Raw genomic sequence first — 23,158 nt, forward strand, 5'->3', positions numbered from 1 at the left:
TCTCCCTCTCTCATGATGTGTATCTCCCTCATTTCCTGGGTCCCAGACCCGAAATAATAGCAATCTTGCGATTCTCAAAAAGGAGGGGGCGACTTTGTACCCTTCGGCCCCTCAGAGTTGCTTCACCTTCGTAACAGTGCCTCCATGTTTTGTCAGTCAAAGTGAACATAAAAGGTATGAGCTCATCTGTGAATTAAACCTTGTTGTCACATATGTTGCTTGGTTTTGTATTGTAGGAAGTGATAGCATTCAAATCTTGCCACAGGTGTTGAACATCCTTTTATGATTCAAGTTTGGTCTGGAATTGCCACTTCGCATGTGAGATGAATTTCCGGAGGTCGTAATTTTTCTCTTATTAAAAATTGATGGATATATATAATAATTCATATCTTAATATATTTGTTTTTTCAAAAGAAATTTGGTTCTTAATATGAATGGTTAAATGTATTTTACTGTTTAATGAAAACAGTAATTTTACACAGCACCGAAGAGCATTTCATTAATTTAAAACTGCAGCAATTACTATGCAATTCAATAACTAACATCTCACTTAAAAGCAAACATTATGGATACTTAAAAAAATTTGCAGGATTAGCTTAAGTAAATGTGGCTTTGTAAAAAGTAAATAACATTTTGTTTTAATGTAATTGGTAAAGAAGAGCCAATAGCTGTGGTTTACTTGTCTAAAGACACAAGTACAGGTTAGTGTGCAAAATTGAGCATTGGAGTAACGTTATGGCATAGGGATAGGAAACAGTGAATAGGATTGAAAGAAGCCATAACTAGTGAGGAATGCAGGAATCTGTGCTTGAGTGCCAGCCATTTATGTTTCTTATCAATAATTTGGATGATGGAACTAAATGTATTCTTTCATTTTGTCCATGAAACTAAAATGGTTGGATTATGAATTGTGAAGGACTTTAAAACTTCTAAGAGGCTGGGCACAAACATGGCTGATGCAATTTTCAAACTGAATAAATAGAAGTTATTACTTTATTAAGAAAAGCTGTTAGATTTAGTTAAGCAATTAAAAGATAAGCTATTACAATGTAATAATGAAGGACCTTGAACAATGTAACATTTGACTAAATGCAGATGATTCAAGATGTTTATCTTTTGTCCTAGAATCTGTTGTTTTCCTTTCAAATGAATGGAAATGTTTGTACATCAGGTCCAACCCACCATATAGATATCTTTAAAAACAGATTTTCCTATCTTTAAGTGCTGAGCAATTGGCATAACTTGTTGCAAAGCACTGATCTCCATGAGGTTTTTATGTTGGAGCGCAGTCAAGAAATGGAGAGAGGGAAGTACTTGGAAGTTCTGGGTTTCTGCACTTGTGTGCCTGGATATGGGAACATGAGGTATGCCACCTCCTACAGCTGTTTCCCCAATAGGTGCATATTGTTGAGGACCTGATATGCACTGAAAACTCACTATTTATAATGCTCTTTGGATTATCTGACACATTTTAAACTTGTAATCTCAAATATTACCTTATATCTATCATGGGCATGAATTGATAAGCAAAGTTTATGCAGCTTGTACCTGTAGATCTTGTTATGTGCATTTATTAATAAAGCTGAATAAAAATATATTTTATCAGCCAGTCTGTATAATTCGGTGTCATTTCCCTGATCAGAGGTGAACATTTTGATTATTGCTGTAGGGCCATCTAGACCTCATTAAGAGATAAAATAGTCAAGCATCTTAATTGGTTTTGATAGACAGAACTTTTCAGTACCAGTTTAGATATATTCTGATTTAGTTTGTGTGATGGCCTAATCCAGGTCCAAGGGAAATGTCTATTCTGCAAAGCTGATGTGTACACAGTTTATTTTGAAGTTCAAAGCACATTTATGATCTAAGTACATGTATTATATACGACCTTGAGATTCATCTCTCTACAGGCAACCACAAAACAAAGAAACTCAAACCCATTTTTTAAAAAGACCATTAAACACCCAGTGTGCAGGAAAAAAAACCCAAATCGTGCAAACAATAAAAGTAAGCAAATAACATTCAGAACTGAAGTTCATGAAAGTGAGTCCACAGCCACAAAGCCAGCCATCACTGCAGCCAATCCAGGAGGCTGTTAGTTGCAGGCCACTGCCTTAGTTCTGCATAAAGATGATGAGTAAACCTCACGGAGTAGTGAGTGAGCTGATCACTGGCTCAGCCCTCGCCTCTGACCCCAACGCCCTTGCCTTTTCAATCTGGCCCAGCAGCAAACTCGGGTTGTCCCTTGCTCTCGGATCTGGGCCTGGGACCTGCCACTTAGACTCTCTCTCACCTCGGTTCTGCCGCATCAAATTGCCTCTGAATCCAAATGTTGGCTCATTCCCTGCTCTTGTGTTCATTCAGGCTCCGCCACCTCAATTTGGCACATACACACCACGCTGTAACTGTCCCGCAACCTCAAGACTTCAGTTCACACTGCCAGAATGACAGGTGGTACATGCGCTTCAAAAGCTCAACTCCGGAAGGGAATTACAAGTTATTCATTGCAGCGATTGTATCCGAGAAAAAGTGTGTTTAATGTAGTAATTTGTAGTTTTGTTTGCTACCAGCAAGCTGTTACTGTGTTTCACCAACTACATCTTAAACCAGGTCATACTATTCCAAAAATTATATGGTATTTGGTAATTTAAGTTTGTAGGCTTCTCACTTTTAAACTGAACTAATTCAGAACAATCTTCTAAATATGGCATGGTGCAGGGAAAATTATTATAGGTGAAAACACTAAATCTTTCGTTGAAAACTTCTGACAAAACATGTTCTGCACTTCAGAGTGATTTATTTAATTTCAGCCAATGGTACTTTACAATTTGACCCAGAGACACAAAGTAGTTAATTCCCTGACCTTTGCCCTTCAAAGTGCCATCACGAGAATCAGTGGTGATCAGACCAACAACCGATTCAGATTACAGCTGGTAACTTCAAGCACAAGCCATTAATCTGTCCTTTTTGAACTGGAGAAGAAAATGTCATGCCAGTGATTGGTACCATAATAAATACACTGTCTACAGCATTCTTTCGCTTGGCATTCAGCTTATTTAAGAATACAAAATACAGCCGTTTGCAAAATAGCAAGCTAGTCATTTAATTTTTAATTTATCCGAAGTATATTTCTTTAACAATTGAAAATTGAATAAGTTATCTATAATGCAAACCAGATGCTGATTTCATAACTTTGCTACTTAGAATTGAAAAGATAAAGCCACATTGTAGTTTTCCTGTTGGTTGATTTTGTTTACTGAATTTTAGATTGATAATTTTTCTAAGTACTAGAGTCTGTTGCTAGGATCTCAAAAGATAACAAAAAAACTATCAGGTAGTGTCACATATGGTGAAACTGTAACATATTAAAAACAGTATGGAAAAAAACATTCCAAAATATGCACCAAAATTGAGATTTGTGTTTGGGTATTTTTGAAAGCTTCAAAATAAAAATCATTTACTGATCTGGATATGCCTGATCATATATTAGAAATGGGACAGTGATAGAAATCCATGTTATTATAACTGTCTTAGCTTTGAATTACCTTTGTTATGAAGCAGAAATTGACCAACAACTTGTGAACACCTGATTGTAAACACCCATTTTAAAAACCAGTCCAAAATTAATGTTCTGTTTGGTTCAGCTGTTTAAGTTCAACCAAGTGTCCTGACAATTCATTTTTGTGGATAAACATTGCAAGAATCATCAGTCACAATTACAGTTTCAAAAAGAAAGTTTTTGATTCAAATCTTGATTCAAAGTCACCAGGAGTAATGGGAAACTGAAAGATTGGGAAAACTTTAAAAAGCAACGAAGAACCACTAAGCGAGCAATAAAGAAAGGGAAGATAGATTACGAACATAAAGTAGCACAAGATGTAAAAACAGATAGTATAAGTTTTTATAATTATATAAAGCAGAAAAGGGTGGCTAAAATGAATATGGGTCCCTTGGAGGATGAGAAGGGGGAATTGATATTGAGTAATGAAGAAATGGCCGAGGCTTTGAATGACTATTTAGTGTCAGTCTTCATGGTGGAGGACATATCTAACATGCCAAAGAGTGATGTTATGGATGCAATGGGAGGTGAGGACCTTGATACAATAGTTTTCACTAAAGAGGTAGTGCTGAGCAAACTTGTGGGCTTGAAGACAACAAGTCCCCTGGTCCTAATGGAATGCATCCCAGTGTACTGAAAGAAATGGCAGAAGTTATAATAGAGGCTTTGGTGATAATTTGCCAAAATTCTCTGGATTCTGGGCAGTCCTGACAGATTGGAAGATGGTGAATGTCATGCCACTCTTCAAAAAAGGATGTAGGCAAAAGGCAGGTAATTACAGGCCAGCTGATTTAACATTTGTAGAAACATAGAAAACCTACAGCACAATACAGGCCCTTTGGCCCACAAGGTTGTGCCAAACATGTCCCTACCCTAGAAATTATTGTAGTTGAAGCTATCATTAAAGAAGAAATAGCAAGGCCTCTTCTAATGGATCTATCAGGCAGATGCAGCATGGATTCAGCAAAGGCCGGTCCTGTTTGACAAGCTTACTGGAGTGCCTTGAGGATATAAAGAGCGCATTGGATAGAGGGGAGCAGCTGGATGTTATTTACTTGCATTTCCAGAAGGCGTTCGATAAGGTGTCACATAGAAGACTTATCCAGCAAATAAGGATGCAGAGAATTGGTGGTGATGTATTAGTATGGAGAGAGGATCGGTTAACTAATAGAAAGCGGAGAGTTGAGATACATGGGTGTTACTCTGGGTGGCAATCAGTGATTAGTGGTGTGCTGCAGGGTTCAGTGCTGGGCCTGCAGGTTCACAATATACATTAATGATCTGGAAGAGGGGACCGAATGTAGTGTATCTAAGTTTGCTGATGATACTAAATTGAGTGGAAAAGCAAATTGTGCAGAAGATATGGAGAGTATGCAGAGAGATATAGATAGGTTAAGTGAGTGGGCAAGGGTCCGGCAGATGGAGTACAATGTTAGTAAATGTGAGGTCATCCACTGTGGAAGGAAAAATGAAAGAGCAGATTATTATTTAAATGGTAAATAATAATGCTTGTGCATAAATCACAAAAGGTTGGTTTGCAGGTGCAGCAGGCTATCAAGAAGGCAAATGGAATGTTGGCCTTCATTGCTAGAGGGATTGAATTTAGGAGCAGGGAGGTCATGCTGCAACTGTACAGGGCACTGGTGAGGCCACATCTGGAGAATTGCATGCAGTTCTGGTCTCCTTGAGGAGGGATATACTAACTTCGGAGGCAGTGCAGAGGAGTTTCACTGGGTTGATTTCAGAGATGAGGGGTTAGACTATTAGGAGAGATTGAGTCGCCTGGGACTGTACTCGCAGGAATTCAGAAGAAAGAGAAGAGATCTTATAGAAACATATGAACTTACGATAGGGATAGATAAGATAGAGGCAGGAAAGATGTTTCCACTGGTAGGTGAGAGTAGAACTAGGGGACATAGCCTCAAGATTTGTGGGAGTAAGTTTAGGATGGAGATGAGGAGGAACTGCTTTTTCCAGAGAGTGGTGAATTTGTGAAATTCTCTGCCCTGTGAAACAGTGGAGGCTACTTCAGTAAAATATATTTAAGACAAGTTTGGATAGATTTTGCATAGTAGGGGAATTAAGGGTTATGGGGAAAAGGCTGGTAGGTGGAGATGAATCTATGGCCAAATCAGCCATGATCTTATTGAATAATGGTGCAGGCTGGAGGGGCCAGATGGCCTACTCCTGCTCCTATTTCTTATGTTCTTATGTAAGTACAAAATATTTGTAATTAGGTGCATTTATGATTGGCTTGTAGTGATACTTGTAGCAGTTTTACTATTCTTGATTGGTTCTATTTTGTTATTCGAAATATGTTTTACCATTGTTGATTCAACATCACAATTTTGTTATTTGTATTTTACCTTTGATTACCTGCAGTCATCATCTCTTAATATTGTTACTTATCTAGCATTAAGTCATTCTAGATGTATCATAATTTTTGCCAATTAAAATTAAGCAGACTAAAAATATTGTTTCCGGTCACTAGGATAAAGTTGGCACACTTAACCCAAACCCTAATTCTCTTCTATCCACACAATTGATATTGAATGAGATTATGGAAAATACTGGGATTCTGTCAATCGGCAAGCCTAGTTGGATCCACCTATACATATATAATAATCACATCTGATCTTGCTTCATACTATAAAACACTTGATCTTTATCTTTTACTTGACTTCTGTCCTCATTTTTCTGTTAACTCCAATATATATATGCATAGTATATAACTCTTTTTCCAAATTTGTCAATGTAGTCATTAAGTGAAGTTTCTCTCACACTATGTACTCCTATTTGGCTTTATTGCATCCTAACTGTGCAACCATCTTAATTCAAGATTCCTCCACCCTTCACTGCATAGACTCCAATCTTTTGTAAATCCTTAACAAAAAAAAAACAGAATTCTGGAAGATCTCAGCATCTATGTAGGCAAAACCATTTCAGGTTGAGACCCTGCATCAGGACTGAAAGAGAAGAGAAAGTATTGCCAATATATAGCAGCACAAGTGGGGATGGGATACAGATGTGGAGAATGGAGGGTTGCTGGATAGAGGATGGGTGAGTGGTAAGTGGAGCCAGATGAGGAAGGGATGATGGGCAGATGGAACCAGGTGAGGAAGGGAATAACCGAGGTGAGTGAAGGGGGTAGAAAACTATGCGGATGGATGAGTTTGTTGGCTGGTGGAAAGGAGGGGGAGAATATGGTGTGTGTGTTACCTTTAATGGGAATATTCAATGCTCATACTGTTACGAACCCCGTAACTGGGTCACTTACCAGCAAAGATAGAGAGGTCCGTTGAAGTCTGATGGTACTATTTTTAACAGTATTTATTGGTAAAAATACACAAAAATAATATCAATGCAAACATACAGATAATATACGTTGTCAATACTAACTCTAAAAGTGGGGGTATATTAATAATAATAAGAAATAAGCTCTATCGTTGTCTAGGGGATAATGTATTGTCCGATGGAAATATAAAAGTCAATCAGTTCATTCAGGTTGCAGCTTTTTGGTTGGAGAGAGACAGAATTTAGAACTTGCCAGCGTTTCCTTTTTATGATGTCGATCCTTCCAGAGTTCCGTTGGTGGTGGTTTCTCCTTTTAGCTAAAGCCATTCTTCTATGGTAAGGCCCCAATCCCGGCAACGGGAAAGGACGCACGTGGGCTCTCCACCGGCTGTTGCTATTACGCTGTCACGGGATTTCTAGCGTTTCTCCTGGTGCGTCTGAAGGGGTTGTTCCCCAGACCCTCTTTTATCCTCACTCACGGGGTCTCAGATGTCAATTAGGTTGGGATGATGCAATCCCTCAACCAGCCCACTCTTGTCATCCCCTGAGGGCTTCAATGAATAGTACAGTACTCAATACACAATTCCGTCTCCAAGAGACAATAGTCGTTATCAATGGGTCCGCCTTTCTGGGGGCCAGGACACATTCCAAACACTTGTGGATTCTGTGTGTCTCTCTCTCATTTCCTGAGTCCCAGACCTGAATTAATAGCGATCTTGCGATTCTCAAAAAGGAGGGGGCTACTTTGTACCCTTCGGCCCCTCAGAGTTGTGGCACATTCGTAACAATACTATTAGGGTTTTAAGCTATGCATCAGGCTGTGTTTTCCAAGTTGTGTTTAGCCTCTCCATAGTAATGGAAAATGTTAAGGACATATAGATCAGTCTGGGAGTGGGAAGGGGAGTGAATATATTAATGAAACAAAAGCTCAAGATGTCCATTGAGGACAGAATGCTGGTGCTCCACAAAATAGTCCTCTTGTCTAGTCCACTTATTTCAACAATATAGAGGAGATCCAATTATGTACACTGGAATGTAGTAAACCAGGATGGAAGAGGTGCAGGTGAAGCTTTGCTTCATTTTGAAAGTGCCAGGGAAGGTATGGATTAGGATAGATGAGTGGATGAGAAGGAGAGTGGTCCCTGTAGGTGGAGGTGGGGGAGAGGAGATCGGGGTAATGGAATAATGCTGGCACTGACAGAAATAACAGAGGCTGCTGTGTTAAGGGTGATGGAATGAAAGATGACAACCAAGGAAACTCCTTGCTGTCCTGAATTAAATGGGATGGGGGAGAAATAATGAGCAGGTATGCAAGAAATAGATGAAGTGCAAGTGGGAAAGTCACCATCATTGATGACAAAGGGGAATCTACTTCTCATTACACATGCTTTCTGAATATTCTTATCCATATTCTTCTTCATTTTCTGCTAAAAGAAAACCTTCCCAGCATATATTTTAAACAAGCTTTCAGTTTTCTTTCAAATTCTGCTCATTGTGAACTTCTTTGTCACTGTAATCTTTTTATCTACCATTGAATCTTTAACACAATAAATACTGCAAACACTGAAAAAATCCAGAGCAATACACAACACACACAGCAATGAATGAATAGTCGACATTTTGGGCTGTTTATTCACTTCTGTAGAGCTTGTATCTTCAGATTTTTTTTCTCCATTAAATGAAATTAAAGTAGGTGTTATTTGTTAACCAAAATTTACTGAAATAATTGCTAACCAATTTTCAGGAATATTTCAATTTTTGTATGCATGAAATTAAAATGTTAGCTACCACCTTCTTCCAGTTGTTACTGTGCATTTCAGAAATAAGCCAGGATATGGTTATGTGCGTTGTTAAAGAGCATTTTCATGCAGTAATTGTTTTATCTGCTTACTTTTTGCAGCATATACTAAATGCAAACTTATATTTAATTCATAATTCATCAGTTTTAGGATGAGTGTAGCCTTTAGAATGCTCTTTTGTTTTTGTACTTGTTAAAGCATACAGACAAGCACTAAAATATGTAAAAGTTCTAAGGCAATAAACTATAGATTCTGGAAACCCAAAACTGCATTAGATTTTGGGTAACATTTAGACTTTACCTATGAAAAGTGAAGGATTTAGTAGTAGTCTCTTGAAGTCCGAGGAAGACGAATGTGTTGCGCAGTCAATGTCTGTGGGCACGCATATGACTTTTGAGGCCGAAGTCCGAAGTGCAGATACGGTTGCAGATGGGACAAGGAACACCGCCTGTTGGGGCAGGAGTGGACGCCTTCCTGTTTCTTTCTTGACTCGCCTTGAGGCGCTTCATGTGCCAGTTTGCTTGGAAGTTGTTTGCTGCCTTGGAGCATAGATTGCGCCACTTGGACCAATCAGCAGCAGTGTGTTCGAGATCGCGGGGCTGGAGTTTGGCCCACTTAAGGTTTGATTTGAGGTTGTCCTTGTACCTCTTCCTTGGGCGACCTTGGGCGTGGTTGCCCTGCTCCAGTTTTCCGTAGAACAACTGACGCGGCATTCTGAACTCATCCATGCGGATCACATGGCCGGTCCATCTGAGCTTAGCCTTCAAAACCTTGGCTTCAATGCTTGTGGAATTGGCTCAGTCCAGGACTGTCAGGTTGGAGATATGGTCTTGCCAGCGGATTTGCATGATTGATCGCAGAGCGCGATTGTGGAATTGTTCAAGCTGTTTGACATGTCTGCGATAGTGTCCAGGTTTCACAGAAGTGAAACTTCACAGAAATTGTTGGCAGAATTTCAGATAGTTGTGTCATCAGTGAATTTATAGATAGTGTATGAGCTGTGCCTAACAACACGTCTTTGTTTAGAGAGAGTAGAGCAGTGGGCTATAAGCATGAGGTGTACCAGTGTCGATTCTGAAATGTAAAAGTCTGTGCTAAGGCATGAGTTGGTTCTGGCCATGACCAGCTTCTCAAAGTACTTCATCGTAGTAGATGTGATTGCTTCTGGGTGATAGTTGCTGAGGCACCTTACCCTTTTATTGGGCACTGCTTTTGTTGTCACACCTTTGAAGCAAGTGGGAACATCCAACTACAGCAGAGAAAGATTGAAGATGTCCTTGAACACACCTGCCAGTTGGTTGGCATGGGTTTACAATGCCCTATGAGATACACCATCAGAGCCTGACTCCTTGCAAGGGTTCATCCTCTTGAAAGATGTTCTGATGTCAACCCCTGAGACAGAAATCACAAGATAAATTGAATTCATGTTCAATATGAAATACTGACATTCCCTACATTCATTAATGGTATGGTTCTACCAAGTACATGCTGTAGAAAGAGGTTTTCAAATATCATTCAATTTTTTTAGACAATCAGTTATTGAAAGGAGCATTTGAAAATGATTTGAAATGAACATTTTACCTCCTATCAGGTAGACCTTAAGCCTCTGTTTCTTTCTTTGATAACAGACCCAACTATTTTCCCTTCACCACTACCACGCTCCTACATTTGAGAGAACTGATATTCTCCCTTAACGACTCTTCTTTCAGTTCTTCCCTTTTTTTTAGGCTAAAAGTATATGAGCACTCACATGGACCCAACTTATATCTGACTTTTCATTGGCTACGTGAGTCAATGTTCCAAACGTATGCTGGGAATGATAGATAGATAGATAGATAGATAGATAGATACTTTATTCATCCCCATGGGGAAATTCAACTTTTTTCCAATGTCCCATACACTTGTTGTAGCAAAACTAATTACATACAATACTTAACTCAGTAAAAAATATGATATGCATCTAAATCACTATCTCAAAAAGCATTAATAATAGCTTTTAAAAAGTTCTTAAGTCCTGGCGGTAGAATTGTAAAGCCTAATGGCATTGGGGAGTATTGACCTCTTCATCCTGTCTGAGGAGCATTGCATCGATAGTAACCTGTCGCTGAAACTGCTTCTCTGTCTCTGGATGGTGCTATGTAGAGGATGTTCAGAGTTTTCCATAATTGACCGTAGCCTACTCAGCGCCCTTCGCTCAGCTACCGATGTTAAACTCTCCAGTACTTTGCCCACGACAGAGCCCGCCTTCCTTACCAGCTTATTAAGACGTGAGGCGTCCCTCTTCTTAATGCTTCCTCCCCAACACGCCACCACAAAGAAGAGGGCGCTCTCCACAGCTGACCTATAGAACATCTTCAGCATCTCACTACCAACATTGAATGACGTCAACCTTCTAAGGAAGTACAGTCGACTCTGTGCCTTCCTGCACAAGGCATCTGTGTTGGCAGTCCAGTCTAGCTTCTCGTCTAACTGTACTCCCAGATACTTGTAGGTCTTAACCTGCTCCACACATTCTCCATTAATGATCACTGGCTCCATATGAGGCCTAGATCTCCTTGGTCTTGGTGATATTGAGACGCAGGTAGTTTGAGTTGCACCATATCACAAAGTCCTGTATCAGTTTCCCCAACTCTTTCTCTGTTACATTGACAACTTCACCACCAACTTCCACCCCACCCTTAAATTCACTTGGTTTATCTCTGACACCTCTCTGTCCTTTCTTGATCTGTCTCTATATCCAGAACAGATTATCCACCAACATCTGGTACAAATCCACAGTGACTTCCATTGTTACTTTGACTATATCTCTTCTCAACCTATCATTTGCAAGAATGCCCTTCCCTTAGTTTCTCTGTCTCCAATGCATCTGTTCATGCAATGAGTCTTTCATTTCAAGGACATCCATGATACTCTTCCTTTTTTATCAGAAAACTGCTGTCAATGAAGCCCTCAAACACATTTCCACCTCATTCCTATCCCCAGTGTAACACGGATGGGGTTCTTCTTGTCCTTGCCTAACACCTCACTAGCCTCCCCATTCTCTGCAACCATATCTCCATCACAATCCCATCACTAGGCCTTTCTGCTTTCCACAGGGATCACTCTCTCCACAATTTCCTTCTCCACTTGTCCCTCCCTACCAATCCCCCAGTAGGTACTTATCGCTGCTTTTGTGCTAAGTGTTACACCTATCCCTGCACCTCCTACTTCAGCACCATTCAGGGTACTAAACAGTCCTTCCAGGTGAATCTACACTTCACGTTATTTAGTGCCCCCAGTGTGGCCTCTTCCACATTGGTGAGACACACACATGAATCCAATGGGGTCAAATATTGTATCTAGAGTTCCCAGTATGTCTTCTTTCATATCGGTGAGACCTGACATACAGTAGATTGGGGGATTGCTTTGTCAATTAACTATGCTCCATCCGTCATAAAAGCCAGCTTAATTCCATTTCCTATTCCCACACTGAGAAGTCTGTCCATGGCTTCCTCTACTGTAATGTTTTTTAAAAATATATTTATTTATTAAATTTTAGAAAATTACAAAGAATAAATGTGATAATAAAATAGTAAGAAAAATAATATTGACCCTCCCCCCTCCCCTTAACCCTTATCTAAAGAAAGAAAAACAAAGAGAGAAAGATTGCCTAGATATCGGAGGATCCCCACATGCTCCATGGAGTTCAAAATAATTCAAATATTTATTTTTACTTTCCCCAATTACTTTATAATTTTATCTTCAAAGGACCTATGTATTTAATCCTATCTTTTGTAAGTATGGGAGCCAAATTTTCAAAAATATATCATATTCATTTCTTAAATTGTATGTAATTTTTTCAAGTGGAATACAACTATGTATTTCATTATTCCAACGATCCATAGTTAAATATAAATCAGATTTCCAAGTAGCTGCGATAACTTTTTTGGCTACTGCCAATGCAATTTTTATAAATTTTTTCTGATACTTATTCAATTTAAGTTTCGGTATTGTACCTTCAATGTCTCCTAATAAAAATAATACTGGACTATGTGGGAGTTGTACTCCAGTAATTTGTTCCAATAAAAGTCTTAGATTTATCCAAAATGGTTGAATTTTAAAACAAGACCAAGTAGAATGTAAAAAAGTACCAATTTCTTGATTACATTGAAAACATTGGTCAGACATATTTGAATTTAATCTATTTATTTTCTGTGGTGTTATATATAATTGATGTAAAAAATTATATTGTATTAATCTAAGTCAAACATTTATTGTATTTCTCATACTATCAGAACATAATCTTGACCAGTTTTTTCCATCAATTTTAACATTCAAATCAGATTCCCATTTTTGTCTTGATTTATGAATTCCTGATTTAATTGTCTGTTTTTGAATCAAATTATACATACAAGATATAAATTTTTAAATTTTTCCTTTTTGAATTAATATTTCTATTTCACTAGATTTTGACATCAACATTGTTTGACCCAGCTTTTCTCGTAAATAAGCCTTTAATTGAAAATAACAGAAAAGAATGTTATTTGATATTTTATATTTATTTTTTTAATTGATCAAACAACATCAATATACCTCCTTCAAAACAATCCCCTATATATTTAATCACCTTTTGGAACCAATTATGTAAAAGTTTATTATCCATTGTAAAAGGAATAAGCCTATTTTGAATTAAAGTACTTTTTGCTAATAAAGATTTCCTTATCTCATCGTCCATATTTACCTTATTCCATAAATCAATCAAGTGTCTTAATATAGGAGATTCTTTTTTTTCCCTTATCCATTTGGATTCCCATTTATATATAAAATCTTCTGGTATGTTTTCTCCTATCTTATCTAATTCTATTCTAATCCATGCCGGTTTTTCTTCATCAAAAAAAGACGCTGTAAATCTAAGTTGATTTGCTTTATAATAATTCTTAAAATTTGGAAGTTGTAACCCTCCTAAATCAAATTTACATGTCAATTTTTCCAATGATATTCTTGACATCTTTCCTTTCCAAAGAAATTTCCTTACATATTTATTCAGTTCTTGAAAAAACTTTTGAGGTAATTGTATTGGTAAAGTTTGAAATAAATATTGCAATCTAGGAAATATATTCATTTTTACAGCATTAACTCTACCTATTAATGTTATTGGTAACATCATCCATTTATCAAGATCCTCTTTTATTTTTTTTAATAATGGCAAATAATTTTGTTTATATAAATTTTTTACATCATTATCAACTCTAATACCTAAATATTTTATCCTGTTTATTGACCATCGAAATTGAGTTACTAATCGACATTGATTATAATTTCCTTTAGTAAGGGGTAAAATTTCACTTTTATCCCAATTTACTTTATACCCTGATACTTTCCCATATTCTTCCAATCTAAAAGATAATCTTTGCAAAGATTGCAATGGGTTTGTTAAATAAATCAAAACATCATCAGCAAATAAATTAATCTTATATTCTTCTTGATTAACTCTAAAGCCCCCAATGTCTGAATCTGTTCTAATTAATTCAGCTAATGGTTCTATTGCCAATACAAATAAAGCAGGTGATAATGGGCAACCTTGTCTAGTTGACCTCGTTAAGCAAAATGGTGTTGAAATCTGACCATTTGTAACTACTTTAGCTTGAGGATTAATATTTAAGGTTTTAATCCATTGTATAAAAGATTTTCCTAACTCATATTTTTCCAATACCTTAAGTAAAAAATCCCATTCCAATCTATCAAATGCTTTTTCTGCATCCAAAGCAACTGCCACACTCATTTCCTCTCTTTTTTGTGCCAAATGAATTATACTAAGTAACCGGGTTATATTATCCATTGATTGTCTGTTTTTAATAAAACCTGTTTGATCCATATGTATTAATTTTGGTAAATATTTAGATATTCTATTAGATAAAATTTTTGCTATTATTTTATCATCTGTATTCAACAAAGAAATAGGCCTATATGATGTTGGTTTTAAAGGATCTCTATCTTTTTTTGGCAATACAGTTATGATCGCTGTTAAAAAAGATTGTGGGAGTTTATGCATTCTTTCCACTTGGTATATTAATTCCATAAAAGGAGGAATTAATAAATCTTTAAATTTTTTATAAAATTCAGGAGGAAAACCATCTTCTCCCGGGGATTTATTACTCTGAAGTGATCCTAAAGTTTCTTCAACCTCTTTTAATGTAAAGGGCATATCTAATCCTTTCTGTTCTTCCAAATTTAATTTTGGAAGGGTTATTTGTGATAAAAATTTACCTATCTCAGCTATCTTATTTTGTGATTCTGATTGATATAGTTCAGTATAAAATTTTTTAAAAGTTTCATTAATTTCTGAAGGTTTATAAGTAACCTTATTTACACTTGTTCTAATTGCATTTATTGTTTTAGAAGCCTGTTCTGTTTTCAACTGCCAAGCAAGAATTTTATGTGATCTTTCACCTAATTCGTAATATTTCTGTTTAGTTCTCATAATTACTTTTTCTGTACGATATGTCTGGAGTGTATTATATTGTAGTTTTTTTATTAACAAGTTGTCTTCGTTTTTCTTCTGTCATATATCTTTGAGATTCTTTTTCTAACTTTATGATATCTTTTTCCAATTGATCTATTTCTGCCATGTATTCCTCTACTGTCATGTTGAGACCAAAAGCAGATGGGAGGAGCAACACTTCATATTCCATCTTGATATTTTCCAATCCAATGGCAACAACATCGATTTCTCTTAACTTCCGATAATCATTCCCCTGTGTTTTCACCCTCCCTCTGTGCTTTCCTTTATCTCTCTGGCCTACTTACTTCTCTTTTCATCTCATGAACTGCACAAAGCCAACTACTACTTTTTTGTCCCCCACTTCCTTCCTTTTATTCCATGTCTACTGTCTTCTCTTATCAGATTCCTCTTCCTCTAGCTATCCCCTTCCGGTTTCTCACATTATTCTCTGCCTTTCTATCTTCCCCTTCTCACCTGGATTCACATAACACTCAAGGGTTCATGCTTCCCACCTTCCGCCCACACTTTAATTCTGATTTTTGTCCTCTTTCTTCCCTTCCTGGCAAAGGGTCTCATCCTGAAATGTCTTTCTCATCATTCCCCTCTATAGAGAAAATGAAAAAAATCATAAATAAATACTGCATTCAGGGGTTCATGATGTGCTCTCCTTTATTTGGAAAAGTACCTGCATTCCCTCTGCAGGGCTGACACAGATCTCCATGTCATCTGCCACCTTAGTTTGGCATCCCATTCCCACCCTGAGCTATATATTTGTGGCCTCCCATATTTGTGTAATCTGCTCAACATAAATTTGATGAACTGTGCCTTTGATTTGACATGTTGCACCTTCCTCTTTCAATATCAAATTCTTAAATTACAACCAAGTCATTTTCCCTATCTTTATCAGAACTGACTGACCATTTCTTCTGTAGGTGATCTATCTATGATATTAGTTAAGGTTTTTTTCCCCTCTCTCCATTAATATCTTTGACCTGCTGAGCATTTTCTGCAGCCCTGCATCTTGCACCTTTTCACATTCCTTTGTATTTTCACTCACTGCACTGGTAAATGTTGTTCATATTCACTCTTTTTTAAAAACTGGCTCATTAACTGGATAACCTCCAGAATTTATTCCCAAAGCAAACTGTTTGGCTCTCTCTGACGTGTTTCCTTTTCCTATCCATCCTTTGTCCACTTCTAGTGCAGCACAAATCTAACTTGTTTTTTTTTCCCCTGGCTCAGTTCTGAGGAAGGGTTTTTGAACTGAGATATTAACTGCAGCTCTTTCCACAGATGCTCCCTGTCCTATGTGTTTCCAGCATTTTCTGAATGTTTTAATTTCAGTGATTTGCTTTGAGGTTGGCTTGGTTAATGTTTTCTATACTGACCTGCAAATCCAATGATACCCAAGGTCTGTTCTCATCATAATGTATGAGATATGTATGCATTTAATATTTTTTATATTTCATATATTCTGCTTGCATTGCCCTATTTTAAATATAAATGTATTACATCCTAAAAGTTACCTGTTATAGTTTTGATTTACACTAATTTAATGCAGATCTCCTCTTTTTCATGGTAAGATGATTGATTGACAGCTTTTCATATTTTGACCCCCAATATTTTTGTAGGTCTATTAGAATGGTCCAGCATGTTTGGCAAGAAGAAGAAGCGCCTTGAAATTTCTGCACCTTCTAATTTTGAACATCGGGTTCATACTGGATTTGACCATCATGAGCAGAAATTCACAGGACTTCCTCAGCAATGGCAGAGCTTGCTCGCAGATACAGCAAATCGACCAAAACCTATGGTTGATCCATCATGTATCACACCTATACAGCTAGCACCTATGAAGGTACAATGTTTTGTCCATTATCATGTAATATCTGTTTAGTTTCACATTTTGCATTTATTATATTGAGAATCTACCTGCTCTTAGTATAATGTAACTATTGAACAGTTACAACTTATAACTTGAAGTGAATGGTATATAAGTAATAACCCAGGCTTAATCATTGTCCTACTTGTAACTTGGGTAATTTGCCACATGATGGTGTAAAAGTATAATATAATTGGTTTGCATGCATATCTACCAAATTAGAAAGTGGGTAATACTGCTATGCTAATATGGAGGTTCTGTGTCCTTGTTATTGTGTCTCAAGTTAGATTAATGTGGTGAGGAATGTTGGCAATTTCAGATTTCCTGCTACAAGCTTAAGAGTAGTGGGATTGGAAATAACTGTTTGGCTTTGCCTATGTCAGGTACATAAACTGTAATATGATTAGACAGACATGACAAAGTTTTTTGTTATCTGCTGCAGGTGGTTATTGGTCATTTTTGTAGACTGCTCCAAAGCATTATCCCTTTGCAGAATGAAATTAAATAAAAGATAGCTCATGGCTATCATTTGAACTACAGTGATAAAAAAGTTCAACAATATTCAACCAATAGTATTCTTACATACGAATACTCATGTTCAAGCTCCTAATGTTTTTAATTCAATGAGTTGCTTTTCAACCCATGGATGTAAGGTCTTAAATAGAACAAGTAGTTATATCTTAAGTAGACTGTTGTTGTTATTGGTTTTGTATGATCTTATAACTTGGCGTGTCTCAAAAGATATATTTAGACAGAAACGTAATGATTGATCGAGAGAGGCTGTTTTCAGATGAAGAAATGGATGTCTGGCAAGTGAGACACTTTTGAAAATGAAGTAGGGATGTTCCTGTTAGAGTGAAGAGTAAGGCTGATGGGATTAAGGAACCCTGGTTTATAAAGGATATGGAGCCTTTCAATAGGAGAGAGGAAGCACATGTTAAGTGACAGGAAAGTGGCAGCTTTGACAGGAAAGGTAAAGGAGAATCCTCAGAGATCTCAGATCTCATAAGTATACAAAGAGCAGAAAAGTAACTAGAGAGAGAGAATAGAGACCGAGATAATCTATGTGATTGTCTATGTGTGGATGTAGACAGTCACATGTCCATAGGAGATAGGCATGATCTTAAATGAATATTTCCTTGCCTATGTTTATGACAGAGTAGGTCATGGGAGCTTGGGATTTCGGGAAAGAATTCAGTGGCGTCATGAAATATGTCCACGTTACAAAACAGGAGCTGCAGGTGATCTCAAGGTACATAAAGGTGGATATATCCCTGGGACCTGACCAAGTGTATCCTAGGACATTGGGAGGCGATAGCAAAGAAAAGACTAGGCCCTGGCAGAGATAATTGTATCATTATGAGCAAAGGATGAGATACTGGAAAACTTGAGGGCAGTTAATGTCATGAACAAGAGGAAATCTACAGATGCTATAAATCTGAGCAACACACACAAAATGCTGGAGGAACTCAGCAGGCCAGGCAGCATCTATGGAAAAAAATAGAGTCGGGCCAAAACCCTGCCGAAGATGCTGCCTGGCCTACTGAGTTCCTCCAGCATTTTTGTGAGTTGGGTGATTAATGTTGTGCTTTTATTTAAGAAGCTCTGCAAGGAGAGCTGACGAGGCTACTATCAGTGAAGAGAAAGTTACTAAATGAGATAAAGAGACGCAGGATCTGCCAGTGGTCATCCATTTCAATTCCACTTCCCATTTCCATTCTGACATTTCAGTCCATGGCCTCCTCTATAGCCACAATAAGGCCATCCTCTGGTTGGAGGAGGAACTCCTTATATTCCTACATTCCATCCAGGTAGCCTCCAAACTGATGGTATGAACATCGATCTCTTGAACTTCTAGTAATGCACCCCCCCCCCACCTCTCCTTCACCATGCCCCATTACCATTTTACCATTTCCTTCTCTCACCTTATTTCCTTACTTGACCATCAGCTCCATCTGGTGCTGTTCACCCTTTTTTTTCTTCCATGGTCGTCTGTCCTTTCCTGTCAGATTACCCCTTCTCCTCCCTGTATCTCTTTCAACACTCAACATCCTAGCTCTTTCCTTCACCCCTCCCCGTCCCAGTGTCATCTATCATCTTGTGTTTCTTCTTTCCCTCCTCCCATCTTTTTTTCTCCACTCAAGATGAAGGGTCCCAGCCCAAAACGTTGACTGTACTCTTTTCTGTAGATACTGCCTAGCCTGCAGAGTTCCTCCAATGTTTTGTGTGTGTTGCTTGGAAAGGCAAGGACTGATAAAGTAGAGTCAGTATGATTTTGTTCATGGGAAAATGTGCCTCATAAACTTTAGAGTGATAGAGCCATTGAACATTACAGCACAGAAACAGCATCTCTGGAACATCTAGTTCATGCCTAACTTTAGATCTGCCTAGACCCATTGACTTGGATCATAGCCCTCCATAACCCTCCCATCCATGTACCTATTCAAATTTCTCTTAAGTTTTGAAATTGAACCCCCATCCACATATATGCTGGCAACTGGTTCTACACACTCACTACCCTCTGAATGAAGAAGTTCCCATTCATGTTCCCCTTAAACATTTCACCTTTCAGCCTTGACTCATAAGCTCTATTTGTAGTCTAACCCAACCTCAGCAGAAAAAGCCTGCTTGTATTTTCTCTATCTATACCTCTCATAATTTTGTATACCTCTATCAAATCTCCCCTCATCCTCCTTCTGCAAGGAACCTATTCAACCTTTCCCTATAATTCAGGTCCTCAAGTCCTGGAAACATCCTTGTACATTTTCTCTGTACTGTTTCGACCTTATTGACATCTTTCCCATAGGTAGGTGGCCAGCCATACAATGCTCCTAATTAGGCCTCACTAGCATCTTATTCAACATCAACATAACATCCCAACTCCATCTGTTCCTGTACTCAGTACTCTGATTTACGAAAACCAAAATGCCCAAAACTTTCTCACAGCCCTGTTCACCTATGATGCCACATTCAAGGAATTATAAATCTTTATTCCCAGATTGCTTTGTTTTGCCATATTCCTCGTAGCCCTACCACTCACTGTGTAAGTCCTATCTTGCTTTGTCCTCCCAAGGTACAACATCTCACAGTTGTCTGCATTAAATTCCATCTGCCATTTTTTCAGCCCATTTTACCAGCTTGTCAAGAACCTGCTGCAAGCTTTGATAGTCTTCCTATCAGTCCACTATGCCCCCAATCTTGATGTCATCCGCAAATTTGCTGGTCCAGTTTACTACATTATCATCTAGATTGTTGATATAGATAATAAACAACAATGCACCAAATCCTGTGCCACACCACTAGTCATAGGCCTCCAGTCAGAGAGCAACCATCTATTATCACACTGTGGCTTCTCCTGTGAAGTGAATGTCTAATTCAATTTACTACCTCCTCTTGAATGCCAAGCTACTCAGTCTCCAATGCGGGACCTTGTCAAATGCCTTGCTATAATCCATGTGGACACATCCACTGCCTTGCCTTCATCAGCTTTCCTGGTAACTTCCTCAAACAACTCTTAAGATTGGTTAGACATGATCTACCATGCACAGAGCCATGTTAACTATTCCTAACCAGTCTTTGAATATCCAAATATTTACATATCTGGTCCCTTAGAATACCTTCCAGTAACTTAATAATGATGTCAGACTCACTGGCCTATAATTTTCTAGCTTATTCTTAGAGCCTTTCTTAAACAACAGAAGAACATTTGCTATCCTCCAATCCTCTGACACCTCATCCGTGGCCAAGGATGTTTTAAATATCTCTGCTAAGACTCCTGAAATTTCTGCTCTAGCTTCCCACAAGGTCCAAGAGAACACATTGTCAGGCCCTTGGGCTTTATCCACCTTAATTTGCCTCAAGACAACAAACATATCCTCATGTGTAATCTGTATGCAGTCCATGACCTCACTGCTGCTTTGCCTCACTTATATAGATACTGTGTTCATCTCCTAAGTAAGTACATATGCAAAAAATCCATTTAAGATCTCCCCCCGTCTCATCCAGCTCCTATTAGCCCTCCTGATTTCCTTCTTAAGTATTCCTTGCATTAGTTATACTCTTCAAGTATCTCATTTGCTCCTTTCTACCTATGTCTGCTATGCACTTCATCCTACTTCTTAACCAGGGCCTCAAAATCTTTCAAAAGCCAAGTGTCCCGAAACCTGTTCTCTTTGCCTTTTATTCTGTTAGAAACATACAAACTCTGTGCTAACTTTTGAAGGCCTCCTACTTACCAAGTACGTCTTTGCCAGAAAACAACCTGTCCCTATCTACACTTGCCCAGATCCTTTCTGATGCCATCAAAATTGGTCTTTCTCCAATTTTAAAATCTCAACCAGAGGATCAGACCTATCCTTTACCATAACTATCTTGAAACTAATAGCATTATGATCACTAGATGCAAATTATTCCCTTGCACAAACTTCTGTCACCTTCCTTATCTCATTCCCTAATTGGAGATTTAGTATCGCATTCTCTCTGGTTGTGACCTCTATGTACTGATTAAGGGAACTTTCCTGTACACATTTGACAAACTATCCCATCCAACCTTTTTCAGTCAATATGTTAAAATCATCTACTTATCACAACCTTGAACAATCTGCAATCTCTCTATAAATTTGCTCCTTTAAATCCTACTAACTGTTGAGTGGTCTACAATCTAATTCAACTAACATGATCATCCCTTTCTTATTCCTTAATTCCACCCATATAGTCTTGATAGATGAGCTCTCCAGTCTGTCCTGTATGACCACTGCTCTGATATTTTCCCTGACTAGTATTACCATCTCTCCCACTCTATCATGTCTAAAACAACAAAACCCTGAAACATTGAGCTGCCAGTCCTGCCCCTCTATGTTTTTCACCAATGGCTTCAATGTCATAATTCCACGTACCAATCCATGCCCTAATCTCACCTGCCTTTCCTACAACACTCCTTGCATTGAATTACACACAACTCAGAACATTAGTCCCACCATGCTCAACCTTTCGATTTCTAGCTTTGTGCTTAAGCTTAACCATATTTTTCCCCATAACCACAACACTGTCTGCTCTGGTTTCCATCCTCCTGCAACTCTGGTTTAAACTCTTCCCACCCCTCCCCCCACCCTTTGTGAAGCACTAGCAAAGCTTCCCACAAAGATATTGGAGCTGCTCCGGTTCAGGTGCACACTGTCCCATCTGTACAGGTCCTACCTTTGCTAGAAGAGAGCCCAATGATCCAGAAATTGAAGCCATCCCTCCTGCACATCTCCTTAGCCACATGAAAAACTGTATGATTTCTTACTTCTAGCCTCACTAGCACGAGGCATGGGTGGCAGTCCTGCGATCACTACCTTGAACTTTCTGAATTTACTTTGAAGTTTCTCCTCACCCTTCCTATCCAAATCATTGGTACCAATGTGGACCATGACTTCTGGCTGTTCATCCTCCCACTTAAGAATACCGTTGACTGAATCTGAGATGTCCCTGACCCTGGCACCCAGGAGGCAACATACTGTCTGTGAATCTCAGTTTTGTCCACAGGCTCTCCTCTCTGTTGCTCCAAAGAATGAATCCCCTATCTTGATAGCTCACCACTTCTACCCCCACCTCCCTTCCCGTATGAGCCCCAGAGTCAGACAATGTACAGAGACCTGACTGCTTTAGCTTTCCTCTGCTAGGTCAACATCCCCCCCGCCCACCCCAACTGTATCTAAAGCAGTATACCTGTTGTTGAGGGAACTGGCAAAAGGTTTACTCTGCACTGGCTGCCTATCCCCTCCCCCCCCCCCCGTTGGTCACCAAGTTACATGTGTTCTGCACATTGCATGTAATTACCTCCCTGTATTACTTGCTGATCAACCCTTCTGTATCATTGTTGATCAACCCCTCAGCCTCCCAAATGATCTGGAATTTATTGAACTCCAGCTCCAATTCCTTAACGCAGTCTGAAACAAGCTGCAGCTTGTTGCATTTCTTGTAGGGGTAGTCATCAGAGGCACTGTCGATCTCTCTGCCTTTTCATATCCTGCAAGAGAAGCATTCCACTGTCCTGTATGGCATACCCACTGCTCTAACTGCACAATAAGAAAGAAAGAGAATTAAACTAAAAAAAATGTACCTGCAGCCCCTGCCTCTCCTTGCCAAAGCTTCTATGAGCCAAA

General features: G+C 38.5%; 1 protein-coding gene across 6 annotated transcripts in view; it reads left to right on the forward strand.

The window, feature by feature from the left end:
- LOC140730612 (serine/threonine-protein kinase PAK 5-like) overlaps positions 1-23,158 on the forward strand; it is a 225,643-nt gene that overhangs the window by 107,841 nt on the left and 94,644 nt on the right. For all 6 annotated transcript variants that reach the window (XM_073051301.1, XM_073051306.1, XM_073051305.1 and 3 more), the window contains one exon: positions 16,765-16,988. In XM_073051301.1, the coding sequence (XP_072907402.1) occupies positions 16,785-16,988 (204 nt within the window). In that variant the 5' untranslated portion in view covers positions 16,765-16,784. The remainder of the gene's footprint in view (positions 1-16,764; positions 16,989-23,158) is intronic.

Source organism: Hemitrygon akajei, chromosome 7, assembly GCF_048418815.1.
Source record: "Hemitrygon akajei chromosome 7, sHemAka1.3, whole genome shotgun sequence".
Classification (NCBI taxonomy): Eukaryota; Metazoa; Chordata; class Chondrichthyes; order Myliobatiformes; family Dasyatidae; genus Hemitrygon; species Hemitrygon akajei.